Here is a 16,063-nt window from a genome sequence, read left to right as displayed (position 1 = left end):
AGGGCAAGAAGCGGAGGAGTAGGATGTGTATGGCAGCCAACAGGGGACCCCTCCTCTTTTCTTTTCCTCGTGTACTATACTGTTTGCTGCACAGTAAACACACACGCACGCCCACATGCAACGCCAGGCACGAGAGACGAAACAAAACCGATGTCCGGAAAAGTTCAAAGAGCTCAAAGAGGGAAGGAAACGAGATGGGGAAAGAGAGAGATCAAGAAACTGCCCAACGCATCCATTTCGCTTGAAAGAGACAGCATGTACACAACCAAGCACGCAGCAGTCGTATCGGGACAGGGAGGAGGGAGGGGGCGAAGTCTCCCATGCCCCTCCCTCCCCCGCGAGAAAAAAAAAGAAAAGACGCAAAGTTCCACAATACAGGGGGGGGGTGACGAAGAGACGACAGAAGACATTAATAACGGAGAGAGAAGTGGGACGAGGAAAGGAGGTGGTGGGGAGCGGAGGCGCTTGTGTCTCATTTGGAGGTCCGTGGCGTTAGAAAAGTAAAGACGCGCCCCCACCCCACCACCACCACCCACCCAACAAAAAGATAAATAAAAAAAAACAAGCCGAAATGTCGAGGCAACAACGTCAAGAACAAAGAGGGACCGGCAAAACTAACGTAAAGTGTACCAAGACAAGATCCCCCCTCCCAAAACACACGCACACACCGAAACATAAAATTAAGAACTGCGAAGGGGCACCGGCAGACCCAACGAACAACAGAGACACTGGACGATGGAGGGGGCACAAGCAACGCTAAAACAGGACGAGAAGCACCGAAATGAGCACACAACAGCACCTGCCATCTTCGTCTCCTTCCATAATTTACAGCCGAGAAACGCGAAATATGTCGAGCAGGAGTTTGTGGGAGATGCGCAGTGCCGTCTCATTCTCTGTAAGCGTGGCTGTGTCGCTGCTCAAGTGCGCGCTGCACATCCTCCGCAAGCGATTCCGCATTACGGGCGCCCCTCTCGTACATTCCCTCAAAACACCACACCACTGCGCTCTCGCAACGCCTGATAGGCGACACATATAGATTTGAACTGCTGCTCTGCCTGCTGCTTTTCGTGTGGAGTGGCTGTTACCCACTTGTCTGGGTGCCACCGAAGGGCCGCCTCTCGGTACGCCTTGGCGATCACCTTCGGCTCTGGAAGCCTCCCGAACTCTCCAGGTGCCGACGGCGCGAGGATGCTCAGTCCAAGCAACTTCAACTGATCCGTGAGCTCACATAATGCCGCCGACTCGACACGCCGCGCATCCGCGTGCGGGGGCGGCGAATGCGCGCTCTGACCGCGGTGCCTCTCCCCTTCGGAAGCGGATGAGGATGAGAACGGCATGGAGGACTTTGGTGTCTCACAAGTGGGCTTCAGCGAAGCTTTAATAGCCCGGCGCTGCGCCAGTGCCTGCTGCAGCTGCGTCTTGTGCTCTATCGTCGGCGACAGCTCCACCGCGCGCGTCAGGTCCGTGACGGCGGCGTCGGCATAGCCTTGCAGCCGCTCCTTCATCGCCGCCATCCACGGCGCTGCGCTGCAGCTCGCGAGCACGGCGCGTTGTCCCCTATATTCCTGTGCAAGTAGGTATAGTTTCGCTCGCCCGCGTCTCGCGTACGCCGTGGCGTACTGCGGGCTGAGGGACACGGCGGAGTCTGCGTCGCTGAGTGCGTCCCGCCAGCGACCCGCTTGCATGTACACCGCCGTCCGATTGCAGTATACTGCCGCCAGGAGTGCGTGATTCAGGCGGTCTGTCTCGAGGCAGCGCGTGTAGGCGGACGCGGCGGCGTCCCAGTCACCGGCCTCGTACGCCGCGTTCCCGGCGTCGCGGTGCCGCGCAAACTTCTCGATGGTATGGCGCAGCTCCGCGGTGCGACTGTCCTCCCTGAGGTAGTGCAGCTTGCCCCACGCCTCCATGTGTACAGCTGTGGTTTTACCGGCGTCCGCGGGAAGCCGCTCACGCAGCTGCGTCGCGCAGTAGCGCACGTGCACCTTCAGCAAGTGATTCTGCGCGCAGCGCTTCTCTGCCGCCTCGTCCAGCAAGCCAAGACACCGCTTGGTTGCAGCAGCGTCGTGCACGTCATAGAAGATGGACTTGGCCAGTACCGGGTAGAGCTCCAGAGAATCCGGGTAGGCACGGTAGAGAGCCTCCGCCTCGGACAACGCTTTCTTTGGATGGAGGTGGAGAAGCGCCTCGAGCCGGAGGGCCTGCCAGGACACGGCTGTCGGCCCTGTGTAGCTGGCCAAGGTCAACACCTTGTCCATAGCCGCTAACGCATCCGCCCACCGCTCGTGGCGGAGATGCTGCCAGTAGGTTTCCACCATCTCCAGTGCCGCCTCCTCGGCCGCCAGAACTTGCCGCTCTCTCTGCGACTTCAGGAGGCGGCTGTCGTGCCGGCAACAGGCCCCAGCAGCCTCGGCAGAGCTGCTTCCCGCAGCGTCACGTGCAAGGGGGCCATCTGGGGTCTCGTCACCACCCTTGTCGCTGCGCATCGACGACAAAGACGCCGTTCTGCGGCTGGTCGAGGCCGACCCCCGCCACATACCGTCCCTCTCGCATGCCTGCTGAGCCAGCTGGTAGTACTTCTTCGCCTCCACTAACCGGTACGCGGCCGCATAGGCCTTGGCGGCTCGCCAGCACGCCTTTGTGTGTCCGGGGTAGATGTGCAGCACGTAAAGGCAGTCCGCCACCGCGGGGAGGTAGCGAAAGCTCAGTAAAAACGCGCACGCGCGATTGCCCCACAGCGCTTCGTGGGCGGGGTCAAGTCGGATCGCCTCCGTGTAGGTCGCAATGGCGAGCTCGAATTCTTCGCGCAGAAGAAACGCGTTTCCCCGCTCCTTGAGCCGCGCCACAATCCCAGCGGTGCCGCCTGCGTAGACGGAGCCTTTGGTGTGCGGGCTCGGCGGGGGCCCCGCAAAGTTCGTTGCGTCGTGCGAGTGGCCGCCTGCGTCACCGCCATCGCTGCCCCCTTTCCTCGCCCCGCACACGGGGGTGGCGGCAGCCTCTGAGCTGCCGGACTGCGCCGCGAACGGGATGTTTCCCGTCCCGCCCAGCACAGAGGAGCTAGTGCCCATCGTGAGGTCCTCGTCTGGAGAGCTGCAGCACGGTTCCTCCTTGGCAGCCGACAAGTCCGGCATGATGCTGAAGAAGCGCAGGGTCGCGGTGGCCTCCTCGTCTGGGGAAAAGTTCTGCTCGTGGTACAGAAAGGAAGCCGACGAGTTAGTTTTCACTGAGATGAGGGAGTTCCGGCGAGAGCGCCGATGCCCCGCTGGCCGCGGCGGCGGCGTGGGTGGTGAAGGTCGTGAGAGATAGACAGACTGAACTGTCGCTGCGGCAGGGCATGTGCGGGTCTCACTGCTGCTTACCCCTTTGGTGTCGCAGAGGTCACCGGAAGACACGCTCGGAGACGGTAAAGGAGAGGCCCTTGCCCCCGCGACAGCCGCAGCGCTCGCGACAGAAGAGGTGTCATAGGCAGCGCCTGGGTGCGCGCGAGAGGCATCCTTTGTAAGAAGGACAGGTCGGTTCAGCGTCGAGGACCGCGTCATGCGCATGGCTGGCGGACGCTGACGCACTGCCTTCTGAGTCGCACTAGCAGCTCGCCGCGTGAACGTGGCGAGACGTGAGTGTGCCTTCGACGACTTACCCGCATCGGTCGTTTCTGGGGCGTGGGTACGCTCACATAGCCCTTCTCCCCGGTACGAGGGAAGGTGCGGCCGCAGGAACGGTCGCACGGGGACCACGTGATTGGCAGCGGCGCAGCTTGCAGACGAGGAAGCAGAGAAGGGCGGCGTCGGGCTCACGCTGCGTGCTCTTTTCGGAGCTCCTTCCTCTGGCACCGCGTAGCCTGCAAACGCGAATGCGACCTCTTCGACTCTCTCCTTGATCGGGTCGACCGTGGAACGAGAGGCTGAGGAGCCGTCGGCAGGCGCAGGCGGCGCCGCGGCGGCGCGTTCACGAGGTGCGGAAGCGGATCGAAGAGGATGCGAGAGGCGTATTTGTGTGCCAGTGCTACTGAACGACGGAGTGGCCTGTCCGGAAAGGTAGTTGTTCAAATATGGTCGAGCGCGCATGGCGGTAGGGTGCGACTCTGACGAAGCGGACGAGAGACGCATGGGCGGCGTTTTCCGCAACGCGGTAGCGCCGGTCAGTCGAGGAATGCACCTCACGCCCCACAACGAGAATGCTGACGCGGCGCCTTGCAAGGGGCTGGCGGCCTGCGTCGTCGCCATGGTGTGCCTGGCACTGGCGGTGCAAGTCGGCTTTCGCTTGGTGCGTGCCGGAAGCCCACTGCCCGACACACACCTCAGCCCACAGTCTCGGTTTTGTACAGAGCTAAGACGTGCAAAGGGTGCACTACCGTCCAGCGAAAACAGGGAAGGTGAAGCAGCAGCTAACGCAGCGGAGTCGGTAGCAAAGACCGCGGCAGCAGAAGTGCTGCGTTCATCTGCGTTGAAGCCGCGGTGAAGACCACCGCTGTCACCAACACCGCCGCTAACGGGAGTGCCTCCTGGCAACGAAGAGACGGCGGTGCGGCGAGCGTCCATTGTATGAGTGCGACTAAAGATGGTTCTATCTAAACAGAGAAAAAAGGACGTGGAAAAGCAGGGAAGAAAGGATTCCTCAACGTAGCAGCAGCAGCAGCAGAACGAAGCCGACCCTCCACTTTAAATGGTGCAAAATGCGTAGGTGCACTGATCAAGTGGAAAAAAAAAGAAAACAGCTGCGCACAAGAGCTCTGCGTGAAGACTGGGCGGGCCCGCAAGTGTGTATGAGGCGCAGCTGCCGTGAGAGTGGCGGTAGAGAGGGGGTGAGGGTGGCTCTATCACGTTACTGACCCTTTTCCGCTAGTCGAGCCGTTAGAAGCTCATAAAGACAGAGAAAAGAAAAACAAGGGAAAACAAACAAGGAAACGAGGCGGACAAGCTGCTCCAGCAAGGGAGGAAGTCAAAGAAGACACAACAAAAAAAAGCGAGGAAAAAGCCTGAATCGGTGCGTGCGTGTGTGTGTGGGGGGGGGGAGGGGGGACGACATAGAGATGAAGCGGAGGAGGGGCGGGAGAAAAGAGGGGTGGCATTTACGTAAGAGATACCCAACGGAACAGCTGAGACAACAAGAGGAAAGACAAACAGACTGCACGGCAGCGGTTTTCTTGTGGCGAAGACGGCGGCTGTTGTATGCTCCCGACCTCAAATCGCAGTCGCACCGAAGGCGAGCAGACTCACACGAACACCACGGTGCGCATGCACGCAGGAGTGCAGGAAGCCCGTATAAGCGCACGCAAACTTCTGCACAAGCCGGCGAAGGACATCGTCCCGGCGTGCTGTGTCGAGTGCCCCAAAAGGGCTGATGCGATCGTCTTGCGCACACGAGCACTCGCGGGCTTGTGGCTGCTGTGGCATGTATGCTCGTTGCTTTTAGGTTTATGAAAATGTCGTGTGCGCTCAGCACCTACGTGTGATCGCCTCAGCACGAAGCGGGAAATGCAGGAGGAACCGCAAATAAAGCGAAAAGAAAAAAGACTATACAGATGGAAACGAAGGCTCGCAGAGCGGGGCGCATGTGCGTAGGTAGCCAGCACAGAAAATCAAGCGCAGGTGTTCAGCAGACTTCTCCATTTTGTCTTCCCCACCTCAGTCCTCCCTTCCGTGGCGTGCGCAAGAGATGGAGGGAAGGAAAGAAGAGCTGCAGCAAGGCATACCGTGTCTGTGCCAAGTACGCCAGCACACACAATTACCGGCAAGAACAAAGACATACGCAAGCCCAACGCCATCGGCTCATCGCCAATGATGCCAGAAGCCAAAGAAACAAAAAGAGGACAGCGAAACTCTACATCGGCGCATATCGCACAAGAGCTGAAAGGGCAACACACACGCACGCACCCGCATGACCACGAGACCCCACCGCAATCGCATTCCTTGCTCTCTATGCTTCCTTTGCACATATCTTTTCGCCCCCCATAGTGGACGGTTTGTTTCGTTCGGTGCGTCTCGCTTGCACATACGTCGACTCCGACAATCACCTTCCTCACGGACGTCAGGGTCACCGAACCGGGGTCCGCCATGCCTTTCGCCCTCCTTGAACAGCTAGAAAAAGGAGAGTAGTGCCGTGGAGCAACCACGTTCCACCAAACTTTAAGACATAGCACCGCCGGTGATGTTAAAGGGAAGAAGGAAAAGTGTGCACGTCATCAACTGCGGTTGGAAATGGTAAGACAGAGAAAGCAGAATCACCAAACTTGCATCCAATCGAGGCTCCACAGCGAGAGACGCGGCCACAAGACAACACACACACAGAAACAGAAATGCGCCATGAACATCTGGCCCCGCTTCCTCCTCCCCTCAAAGGTAATGTGACGATGCAAGAAAAGAATCTCCTCGCAAACTTGGGAAACGAAAAATCGCACACTAACACAGTACACATCGCCCCACCACCGATGCACATGTACGAGAAGAAATAAAACCAGCGCCCCATACGAAGTCGCCTTCCCACACACAAACGGAGACAAGTCAATAAAAAAAAGAAAACGCCCGACGGGGCCCCCTAAATGCAAGGTGAGAGGACAAGGCAAAGAGTTCGAGTGCAAAACTCTCAGCCGCTTCGCGAAAACCACAGCAACGGCAACGCACGCGAGAAACTATTCTCTTCGCGCTGTGCCATTCCACCAGGAACACGTCAGTCAAGGTATGCGCTTCCAACCGCAGCGCACCCACCTCCTGTGGCGCCGCGACTACATCCGGGTCCTCGAGGGCGCAGCGTCCAGCCGCCGGATCGGGGCCACGCGTCTAAGCAGGCTCCTCCTGTCCTTCCTCGTCCCTTCCTTCGCACACGTGCTGCGCCCTCTCAGTCGCTTCCAGCCGCGGCATCCCACAAGGTGGTGTGGGCACCCTTCACACCGCAGTCGGGAGGGCTCGACGGCGCCATTCGCGGCGCTCTCGTCGTGCCTCATCGCACCCGCCCGGCCGCATGGGGGAGAGGCCGCACACTTCGCACGCATCCACTGTGTGCATTGGGGGGGGAGGGGGGGAAGGGGGGTGGCTCGCTGCCCTCATCTGCCGTTTCCCGTCGATGCCATGCGAGGGGAGAGAGGAGCGGGAGGAGAGGGAGGAGGCGTGTCGGCGCGGCTACGAGTCTGTGCCGGCAGGGGCGCTCCACCTCCTCAATCCGCACGCGCGTGACAGGAGCGGGTGTGTGTGGCAAGTGGAAGGGGCACGCGGACAATCACGCGCCAGCGCACAAAGAGACACCTTGGCGAAGCAGACGAGGAAAGTACTGGGAGTTGTGGTGGCACCTCAAAGTAGGTGTGCTGGGAGACGATTTCCCCTAGCCTTTTCTGCGAAGGTCGGAGAGAGCACGCAGAAAGTCAGCGCCAACACACACAGTGGAAAGGAAAACGCTGCGAGAGCAGTAGCATCCCCAGTATGTGCAGCGAAAGGCACAGAAGAGCGCCAGCAGTTCTCGTGACCGTTGCCTGATCCGTGTCAAGCATGGTGCACGACATCATTGTCTGCGACGCGCGAAGGAGTTAGGCTTTCCACCTGGCGGTTGCGGCTGCGTACAACTGCTACCACCGCCCACCGCAGAATGACTGGGCTTGGTGCTGTGGGCGACCTTCTGCGCCGCAGCAGCGGCGGCAGCCTCTGCCCGCCTCTTGTAAACGCGGCCCCGCATCGCGTCCTGCGACGACTCCACGTAATGCACTAAGTGGTCCAGCACATTGGCCTCACCGGTCGGGCGGTGCTCAAGCAAGCTGCCAAGCATCATCTCGTACAGTTCATCGACGGCATGGCTGCGGGCGTATTGGCGCTTTGACATCGCGCCGGCAGCCGCCTGCGCACGTGCGAGCTGTGAGCGAAGGGTGGCGCGAACAGGTCTACGCTGCGTTGGCGGCAGCGGGCGAGGTGTGCTCAAGCGCTTGCCCAGCGGTACGCTCGGCATGCGCACAAAAGTGTCGCTGGCACACTCGGCCGATGGGTCTGTCATGGGTGAGGGCAGGGCTGCGGCGGCGGTAGATGACGCCGGCTTTGTTGTCACAGCTGCGCCTACTGCAACGGCGGTGTCTGCCTTTTCATCAGCGTCTGTAAAGGTCGATAATGCACCGCCGTAGTCGTAAAGCACGTATTCACTCACCAGCCACGGTGAATCCTGGCAGCGTGCGTTGGCGAGAGCCGCATCTCGCACCGCCGCCGCCACCGGGATACGTGGGTACTTCGCAAACATGCCGAACAAGTGCCGCACGAAGATCTGCTCGCGTGCAGAGGCAGGTAATACGAAGTTGCGCGCAACTGTTGCCAAGTACGTCGGCAAAGCTGCGCCGCCAGCCAGTTCCAACACTGGCCTATGCCCTGCGGCCACCGCAGCCACATCCACCATATGCACGTCGCCGCTGAAGAGGGGCAGCATACCATGGACGCCAGCCACGCTGGAAGAGGGGTCCGCCGCTGCTATCCCGTCCTTCGCCTCCGCGGGGGGCCACACCTGCTCGAAAAGGACCGCAGAGTGTCGGGCGACGGAGCGTGACAGCGATGTCGATGCTGTTGCCACCGATGGTGCTACAACGCTGTCGACCGGGATCCACGTTATGTCGCCTAGCCAGCCACGCGCGGCCGCCTCCAGTGAAGGCGAGTTCGCGGCACTTGCCTCAGTCCCGTCACCCGTCAGCACAAGAACCACGTTCTCTGCAGTCACCTCCGCAGCAGCGTTCTCCATGGCCGTGACGATGTTCCACAACCGCTCCGTCAGTGCCAGGCACCACTTGTCAGCGCAGCAGGTATGTCGATCGTCACAGTAGCCGGCCCACCAGCGAGCCGCGCTGTCCATGGTGCCATGTAACGTGTCTGGGTGTGCACCGCTGCCTTTGGGGGGCAGCACGTGCCGTGTGTCGCACACGTAGAGCGGATCCGATGTCATGTGGGGCGCGGGAAGGTCCTTTTCGATGGGGAGCACGAGCCGCTGATAGCGGCTGTGCATGAGAGTAAACCATTGGCAACGCATGGCGTCCGACAAAGTGCCGGTGTCCGCCAGTGCGTCGGACAGCGCGGTGATGCAGTCGGCCACCTCGTCCTGTTTATGCGTTTTGCTCGTCACCTTCAAACGCTGCAGCGACACCGTCTGCTGGCCCTCCCCCCTGCCGCCGAGGATGTAGGCAATTGTCTGGATTGTCTTGCCCACCTCCTTCAGGACATAGTGGCTGCTGTACCACAGTACCACCGCCCGCTGCTGGCGACAGAGCTGCAGGAGAGCCATCAACAGTTTCTCTGGCCCCTCGGCGGTTGTCCAGCGCAGCGCAGGGCTTTCCCGAATCGAATGGATGTGCCGCACCGAGCGCAGCGCACCGACGCGGCTAAGACCAGGTGTGCCTTCCTGCAGCTGCCGCTCCACCGCAGCGTCCACGTCGCACACGAGAAGGCGACTAAGCGCGGCCACAGCCGCAAATGCCGCCACCGAGTCCTGCGGCGTCTCGCCAAACACGGACGAGCGCACACCTTGCTCATCCAGCTGCACATAAAACTCCTCAGCTGCGGAGAAAAAGTTGCAGGCGAGGACAGCAAGGCGCCGCACATCCCCGAAGCTGCGTAACGAGGAAGCGGGCGTGGACGAGGTGGTAATGAGATCGTTCAGAACGGTAAAGAGATCGCGACGGAGTTTCGAGATGGCAGCGTGCGCTCTGTGTGCCGCGTCGTTAGTTGCCTGATGCGCCCACTGCTGCGTCAAGGAGTCGACGTGCTCCAGTTCCTTCCGTAGACCCGATAGCCGCACGTCTTCCGCGTCGCTGTCTTCATGTGGAGAAACGGCTGGCGAGGCCGGGCTCGCTGCCACGTCGAGAGGGGTAGACCTGGCGGCAGCCGAAGAGGTGGAGGGCAGGGGTGGGAATGAGCGACGAGCGACGCCGGCAGCGACGGCATCCGCTGGGTTAGACGGAGTCAACGGCAATTCGCGCTCCTCAGCGGACGCTCTTTCCTCGGCCTTAGTCACGCTACCTCCGTGCGACAGCATGGCGCCCGTCACCGCACGGTCCGGCGACGGCACCGTGCCCGACGGCGGATATGCAGAAGGTGCTTCCTCAAGGGGCCCGGGGGTGCTCGCCAAAAGAATGGCGCCCCGATGTCGTTCGTCCCCCTCTTCCTCCTCTTCCGTGCCCTCGGCAAATGCATCGACGCTCGACGCAGCCGTGTCGTTCTCCTCCATCTCGTCGTCCGTGTTCACACTGTCTTCCCCGTCCCCTTTCTCCTCCTCCGCCGAGTTGTTATCTGCGAGACTGTTCGGCGTGAGAGAGTCGCTCGGAGTCGACGCGTCGGAGAAATCGCCCACCTGTACCTCGACCTGGTACACGTCCGGAGAGCCATCCCTCGTGTTCACCTCCAACATCATTACATGGCGGGACGGCGTCTCGCCGCTCATCTGGTCCGCCATAGCTCGCATGGCAAGCATGCGCAGCTGATCCTTTACTTGCTGCAGCGAGCGCTCACCGCCACGGTTGAGCGCACTCAAGAACCTCTGCGGATTCTCAACAATCCAGTCGAAGAAGACAGGCGACACGCGCGCGATCTGCTCCATCGCCGCCTGCAGAATGACCAAATCACCCTTTACCTTGTTTGACATGTAGAGCACCGTGGGATGGTTGTAGATACTCGGCGGCGCGCCCTGCAGCAGCGTGATGAGGTCTTCGTCGTCGTCCGAGTCGAACTCGGCGCAGATCTTGTCAAGCTCACGGAGGCCATCCGGGCTGTGTGGGTACGGTAGAGGGCCCTTGATCGGGGTAGCGCGTGCCGTCGGTGAATTGACGGGCAGCCGCATCAACGACGCTCGCCGGCTCGCCTTTGCAGTGGTAGGCGTCGCAGCGATAGTGGTGCAAGTACTGTCAGAACACTCCTGCTGTCCGACGCGGGGGGAAGTTGATATTGGAAGCGATTTTCCGTGAGCCTCAGCGAAGGGTGTGGAGAGGGCCGCCGGCTCCTGCGCACCGGTGTGCGGTGCTGAGGCTGTCGCCCGAATGTGCTGCGGCACCCCATAGACAATGACAGAGCGGGGCTCAGCCTTGAACTCGGCACCGGAGGAAGAGGATGACGCGAGCGCGACAGAATTTTCGCACTTGGCGATCGTCCTCGGCGGCGTGTACGCGGAGGCATCAAGAGGAAGTTTGAACACGTCACTGCCGTGCTGCTTTTGGTACTGGAGGAGGCGCACAATCCGACCATGAAGAAGGATCTTGACGCTTTCCGGCGTGAAAGAGAAAGGCGGGCCAGTAGCGACTGTCAGCACCGTAGCCAGCGTCACGGGCGGCGTCACCAGCAGGCTCTTGCCTGATACGGAGCGCAGCGTGACGGGAGTAGCCGAAGGGGAAAGAGCGGACATGTTCGCCTGCGTCTCTGCGCAAGAGGAGCAAGGGAGTACAGAGGCCAAAGTGACTGATAAGCGGATTCGACAGATGAAGCTGATTTGACTCGAACGACGGAGCAAGACGGAAACAAACCGAAAAAAAACACCAAAGCGCCACAGAAGTGGGGAGGAGGAGGAGGAGGGGAGGAAGAGGCCAGCGGACCAGCCACACGAAAACACAGACAGACAGACAGACGCACGCGTATATACGCACTGAGGGAAAGAGGGAAGCAGAGAGGAGGGACGGGCATGAAAGACAACACGCACACAGACAGACGGACACTATATAAAAGGAGCTGAACAGGAGAAAAGAGCGAAACAGCAAAAATGAAAAGCAAGAAAGGTCAGGACGGAGGTGTGTGTGTGTGTATGTGTGTGTCGGTTGGGGAGAGAGGAAGAGAAAACAGCCACCGAAAAGGGGGAGCACACGAAAACAAAAGCGGGTGTGTCTCTCTTACCAGATCCTCACCGCTTGTCTGTGCGTTTGTGCCTTGTCTGCACCCCTCGAATGCGAGAACGGAATTCAAAACAGATGAAGACGCAATCAAAAAAAAAAGAAGGGGATGGGCACGTTTTTTTTTACCTTTGCTGCGGTCGGTATAGTGAGCAACTGTGCGTGCGTCGATGAGCGCGTCTACCGCGACGCCAGCGTCTGTACTCCGTTTGTTTCGGTTCGTCCGTTTCTGAATGGCTCCTGAATGGAGGAGAGACAGATGAGTGAGAATCACGCCGCGTCGATGGGTCGGGAGGAGGGGAAAATGGCCTTCACGGGTGGTAAGCACAAAGACGAATGGGCACGCTCGCGCTTAGGGGCAAAGCACGAGCGAGAGGGCAACGAAGAAAGCGAGGGGAGGGCCGGCAATAGAAATACACAAAAAGCGCGATGTCGAAAAGATGCGCGCACACAGAGAGAGAGACGCACGGAGAAAAAAGTATCCCATGAAGTAGGGTGACAACACTAGATAGATTAGCAGTTGATGCTGCTGCCGCTGCTGCTGCTCTAAGATTCAATTGTGTGTTTCGTCTGTTTTGTTAATCGTAGTCGCTGAGATGAGAAAAAGGTGACGAAGCAAGGAGAGATTTGGCGAGGCGCGAAAAGATGAAGAGTCCGCAGGAGAGGGTGGCGGGCCACCAACGTGCTTGCGCGCACCCTTTTGTTTGTGCCGGCGTATCCCTGGGTATTTACGCCTTGGTCGAGCACCCGGACGGCAGGCTAGCTGGGTGAGCGCGTCAAGACAGTAAAACGTCGGTACCACGAGTATAGCACCCTCACGCGAGCGCCCAACGAAGAAAGCGATGGCGCAGCAGAGACAGTTGTGGAGAATCAGCGAAAAAGAGAAAGTTCAGCTACCGGTGCGGCGCGACGTATTTAGTGAAAAGGGATTCACACATGCCGAGGTGTGTTAGGAAGCGTTGGGTAGGTGTAGGGAGGCGCCGCAGCAAGAAAGGCGAAAACCGCAAAACATGCACATGTCGGAAGCACGAGTGTGAGCGCGGAGGGCAAGGAGCAAGGATATGTGTTCGCGTCGGTTTGTTTGTGTGGCAGCGCCGCATCGAAGCGAGAAAGGCGTAGGAGAGAACGGAGAAAGATGGAGTGAGTGTGGAGGAGACGAAGAGAGGAGGAAAGGAGGCTCCACGTCACAACGACGAAGGAAGCCGCGGGCAAACTGGAGCGGCGATGGTAGAAACAGGACGAGAGAGACGCATGTGCCCTGAAAAGCTGAGCGAGAAACGGTGCACAGCCGGTGCGCGCACCTCATCGCAAGTGCGCCGTTGCACGCCTCCTTTCCCCCACCAGCCGCATAGGAGAAGGAGGAGGGGCGAAAGAGAAGAAAGCTACAGGTAGGAGAAGAGGAGGGTGCGCGGGCTGCTTGGCTATGCGAGGCGACAGCGCCTCACAGCTGCTACCCAAGACAATGCGCTGCGTCCTGCCCTCACCGTCCCCACAGCAATCTATTTCCCTCGTCCCTTGGCCACCATGTAAAAGAGTAGCGCGTCACCGCATCCCCTTTCGGCTGCGCTCATTTTTTTTGTGCGTGGGTGTGTCACGTGATGACGGTTTTGTGTGCGCTGCAGTTCCTTTCCGTTTTTCTTTTCGAGGGAGGGAGGGATGCAGGGAAGGGGGAGGCCTTTTTTTGTGGGGGTGGGAGTGGGGAGAGAGAGTCTCTCAACAGGAAGATCAACAGCGAGAAAACGAAAACAGTGTAGGGCAGATTTGAGGTACACACTGGCGCACCGGCATCGAGAGAAATGGAGGACAGAGAAAAACATGAAAGTTTTTTTTTTTTTGGGGGGGGGGGGGCAAAAAAAGGTGAGAGAAACAGCGTGATGGAGTCCGCCGCTGACACAGGAAGCGAAAGAGATAGGCATTCACACATGGGGTGGATAGAACGTGCGAGGGGCTCAACGTTGTTCGCTTTTGACCGTTTCAAATAAAACAAGAAATTTTTCATAGATGTACTTTACTTGCTTCATTCTCTTTTTTTTGCTCTTCTTCTTTTGGAGCTTGTCGCTTCGCGCGTTTTCTGTGTGAGTGAGTGTGCGCGATCACAAAGGTGCTTTCCACCTACAGATGGTGTGTGTGTGTCTGTCTGTGCGTTGCGCCTTTTTCGTTCTCGCGTGATATTCTGCTTCCTAATCCGTCCATGTGCTTCTCTTGCGATTCGCCTACCACCGCATCTCTGAGTGGAAAGGGGGGGGGGAGTGGCGCCCCCAACGACAGATATACAAAAACGAAGCATGGAGGCGAAGGAGAAAAACAGAAAAAGAAACGAGACGTTGGAAAACAATACAAACCTCACAGCGAGCACTTCACATACAGGCGCGTCAGAGAAAGAAGGGAGATCACACACACACACACACACGCATGCCTAAGAGAACAAGAATGGCACAGGAAGGCAAAAAAAGATGAAGACATAACTGAAAGCACAGGAAAAAAACAAAACAAAAACGAGTACGGCATAAAACTGTATGAGGAAGTTTAGACAACTGTGTATGGAATTGACGATACCCTCACCGAATAAAAAAAAAGTGCAGAACGACAACGCCAACGCGCAATAGGGCAAGAGAGACATAGGCGCCCTCAGGCGCATACACACGCACACGATAAATAAATAGGGAGCGAAGACGAAAAAAAAAAAAGAAGATGGTGAGCCTGAAGACTGAGTACAAAACAGAAAAAGAAAAAAAGCAAAGAAAATTAGTACAAGGAAAAAAACGTAGAAGACGCGTAACAGGCACGCACATAAACATGCACACAGAGATCGTTCATTTTGTCTTCTACCGCATTAAAATGACGAGTTGCCTGGTGCTTGTCTCTCTCACGCTCGTTATCTTTTTTTTTACGCGTTCTTCGTCCTTGCCCAGAAAGCATGCGTTGTGTGTATGTGCCCGATTTTGCGTAGGGAGTGAGTGTGTGGGTGTTTTGTCCACACATCCACATTTTCCTTCATTATTAACACCAGCACATCTCCTCCTCGTGCGCCTTCGCGTGCCCCTCCTTTCTTTCACCATCTCTCTCCTTGTCGTTTACGGTATGGTGTTGCGCACCGCATGCTGCACTCACAGCGCAGCTCGTTCTCTTTTCCATATATTTTTGGTCTCGGGGCGAGGGGTGTCGAGATGTTGCACTTTATGCCGCTTTTGGGTGGTGTTGATGTCGTTCATTACTTTTTTGTTTTTCTTTCTCTCAGTTGGGAGGGAAAGAAAACAAAACAGAAGAAAAAGATAACAACACAAACCAACGCTGACAATCATAACTATCGGAGGTGTGTTAGAGAGAGAGGAGAGGAAAAGAAGGAGAGGTTGTGCGCGCGTGCGTTTGCCCTAATGTGTAGGCGCCTCTTTTGGAGGGAGAGGGGAAGTTGTTTTGTCGTCGACTTAATGTAGACTGCTCTTGTTGCCCCCACCCCCTCTCTCCATCGCTGGATATACGCTCGCGTGAGCCCCGTACACGCGCTGGCGTAGTTGTGTGTGAGTGTGTGTCTGAATCCACAGAAGGCAACAGCAATAAAAAAGAAAAGAGGAAGGACAGCAAATTCTTTCCTCTCCTGTCGCTTCGTCTTTTGCTATCTGTCGATGCGTGTTCTCTCTTGCCGAATAGCTTCCTATGAAGTGGTTGCTAACGAATCCCAACAGACCACGCAGCACACAAAAAAAAAAACAAGAGAAGTACTTTGCAACTTGTCAGTTGCTGTATGTGTGTGCATGCGGGTGTCATGAATAGAGGACGCATTAGGAAAGCGACAAGGAGCGTGGAGGTGGTGCATGTCGCGCTCCCTCTTCCAACTACCCCCGTGTCTCCGATACCTGCTTCGTTCGCCGACGTAGTTCCTTTCAAGCGGCTAATGTGGCTCCGCCCATCGTCAGACCATTTTTGCTGAAACGCGTTCGCATCCTTGTCTTCCCCACCGCTGCACATGTTTGTGAGGTCGTGTACTTGGTACTACCGACAGCACCTCCCTTCTGCCTTCGGCTCGCCTTTATCCATCCCCTCTTTCTCTCTGTAGCCACTGTGAAAAAAAAAAAAAAAGATTGCCAATGCGTGCCGATCGAGGGAAGTTTTAAAAAGGGCGCGCAATCAAAGCACGAGAGGACATGGTCCACTTTTGCTTCCACGAGACCCCATATCCGGGGGGGGGGGTGAGCGCACCCTTCCCCTTCCCTCTTCAGCTGCACAGACGCAGGAGGGAAAGAC

At 57.9% G+C, this 16,063-nt stretch overlaps 2 protein-coding genes across 2 annotated transcripts; both read right to left on the bottom strand.

Annotated features, from left to right (window-relative positions):
- Positions 1-983: 983 nt before the first annotated feature.
- Positions 984-3,536, bottom strand: LINJ_36_0820 (conserved hypothetical protein; the record flags this gene model as incomplete). The annotated part of the gene is made up of 1 exon (XM_001469490.1): positions 984-3,536. One exon carries the CDS (start codon positions 3,534-3,536, stop codon positions 984-986), a length of 2,553 nt encoding a protein of 850 aa, XP_001469527.1.
- A 3,952-nt stretch (positions 3,537-7,488) lies between these two features.
- LINJ_36_0810 (conserved hypothetical protein) lies at positions 7,489-11,343 on the bottom strand (the record flags this gene model as incomplete). The annotated part of the gene is made up of 1 exon (XM_001469491.1): positions 7,489-11,343. The coding sequence occupies one exon, from the start codon at positions 11,341-11,343 to the stop codon at positions 7,489-7,491; it is 3,855 nt and encodes a 1,284-aa protein (XP_001469528.1).
- Positions 11,344-16,063: the final 4,720 nt, after the last annotated feature.

Source organism: Leishmania infantum, chromosome 36, assembly GCF_000002875.2.
Source record: "Leishmania infantum JPCM5 genome chromosome 36".
NCBI lineage: Eukaryota > Euglenozoa > Kinetoplastea > Trypanosomatida > Trypanosomatidae > Leishmania > Leishmania infantum.
The sequence above is the reverse complement of the archived record's forward strand: the minus strand, read 5'-3'. Positions and strand labels throughout refer to the sequence as shown.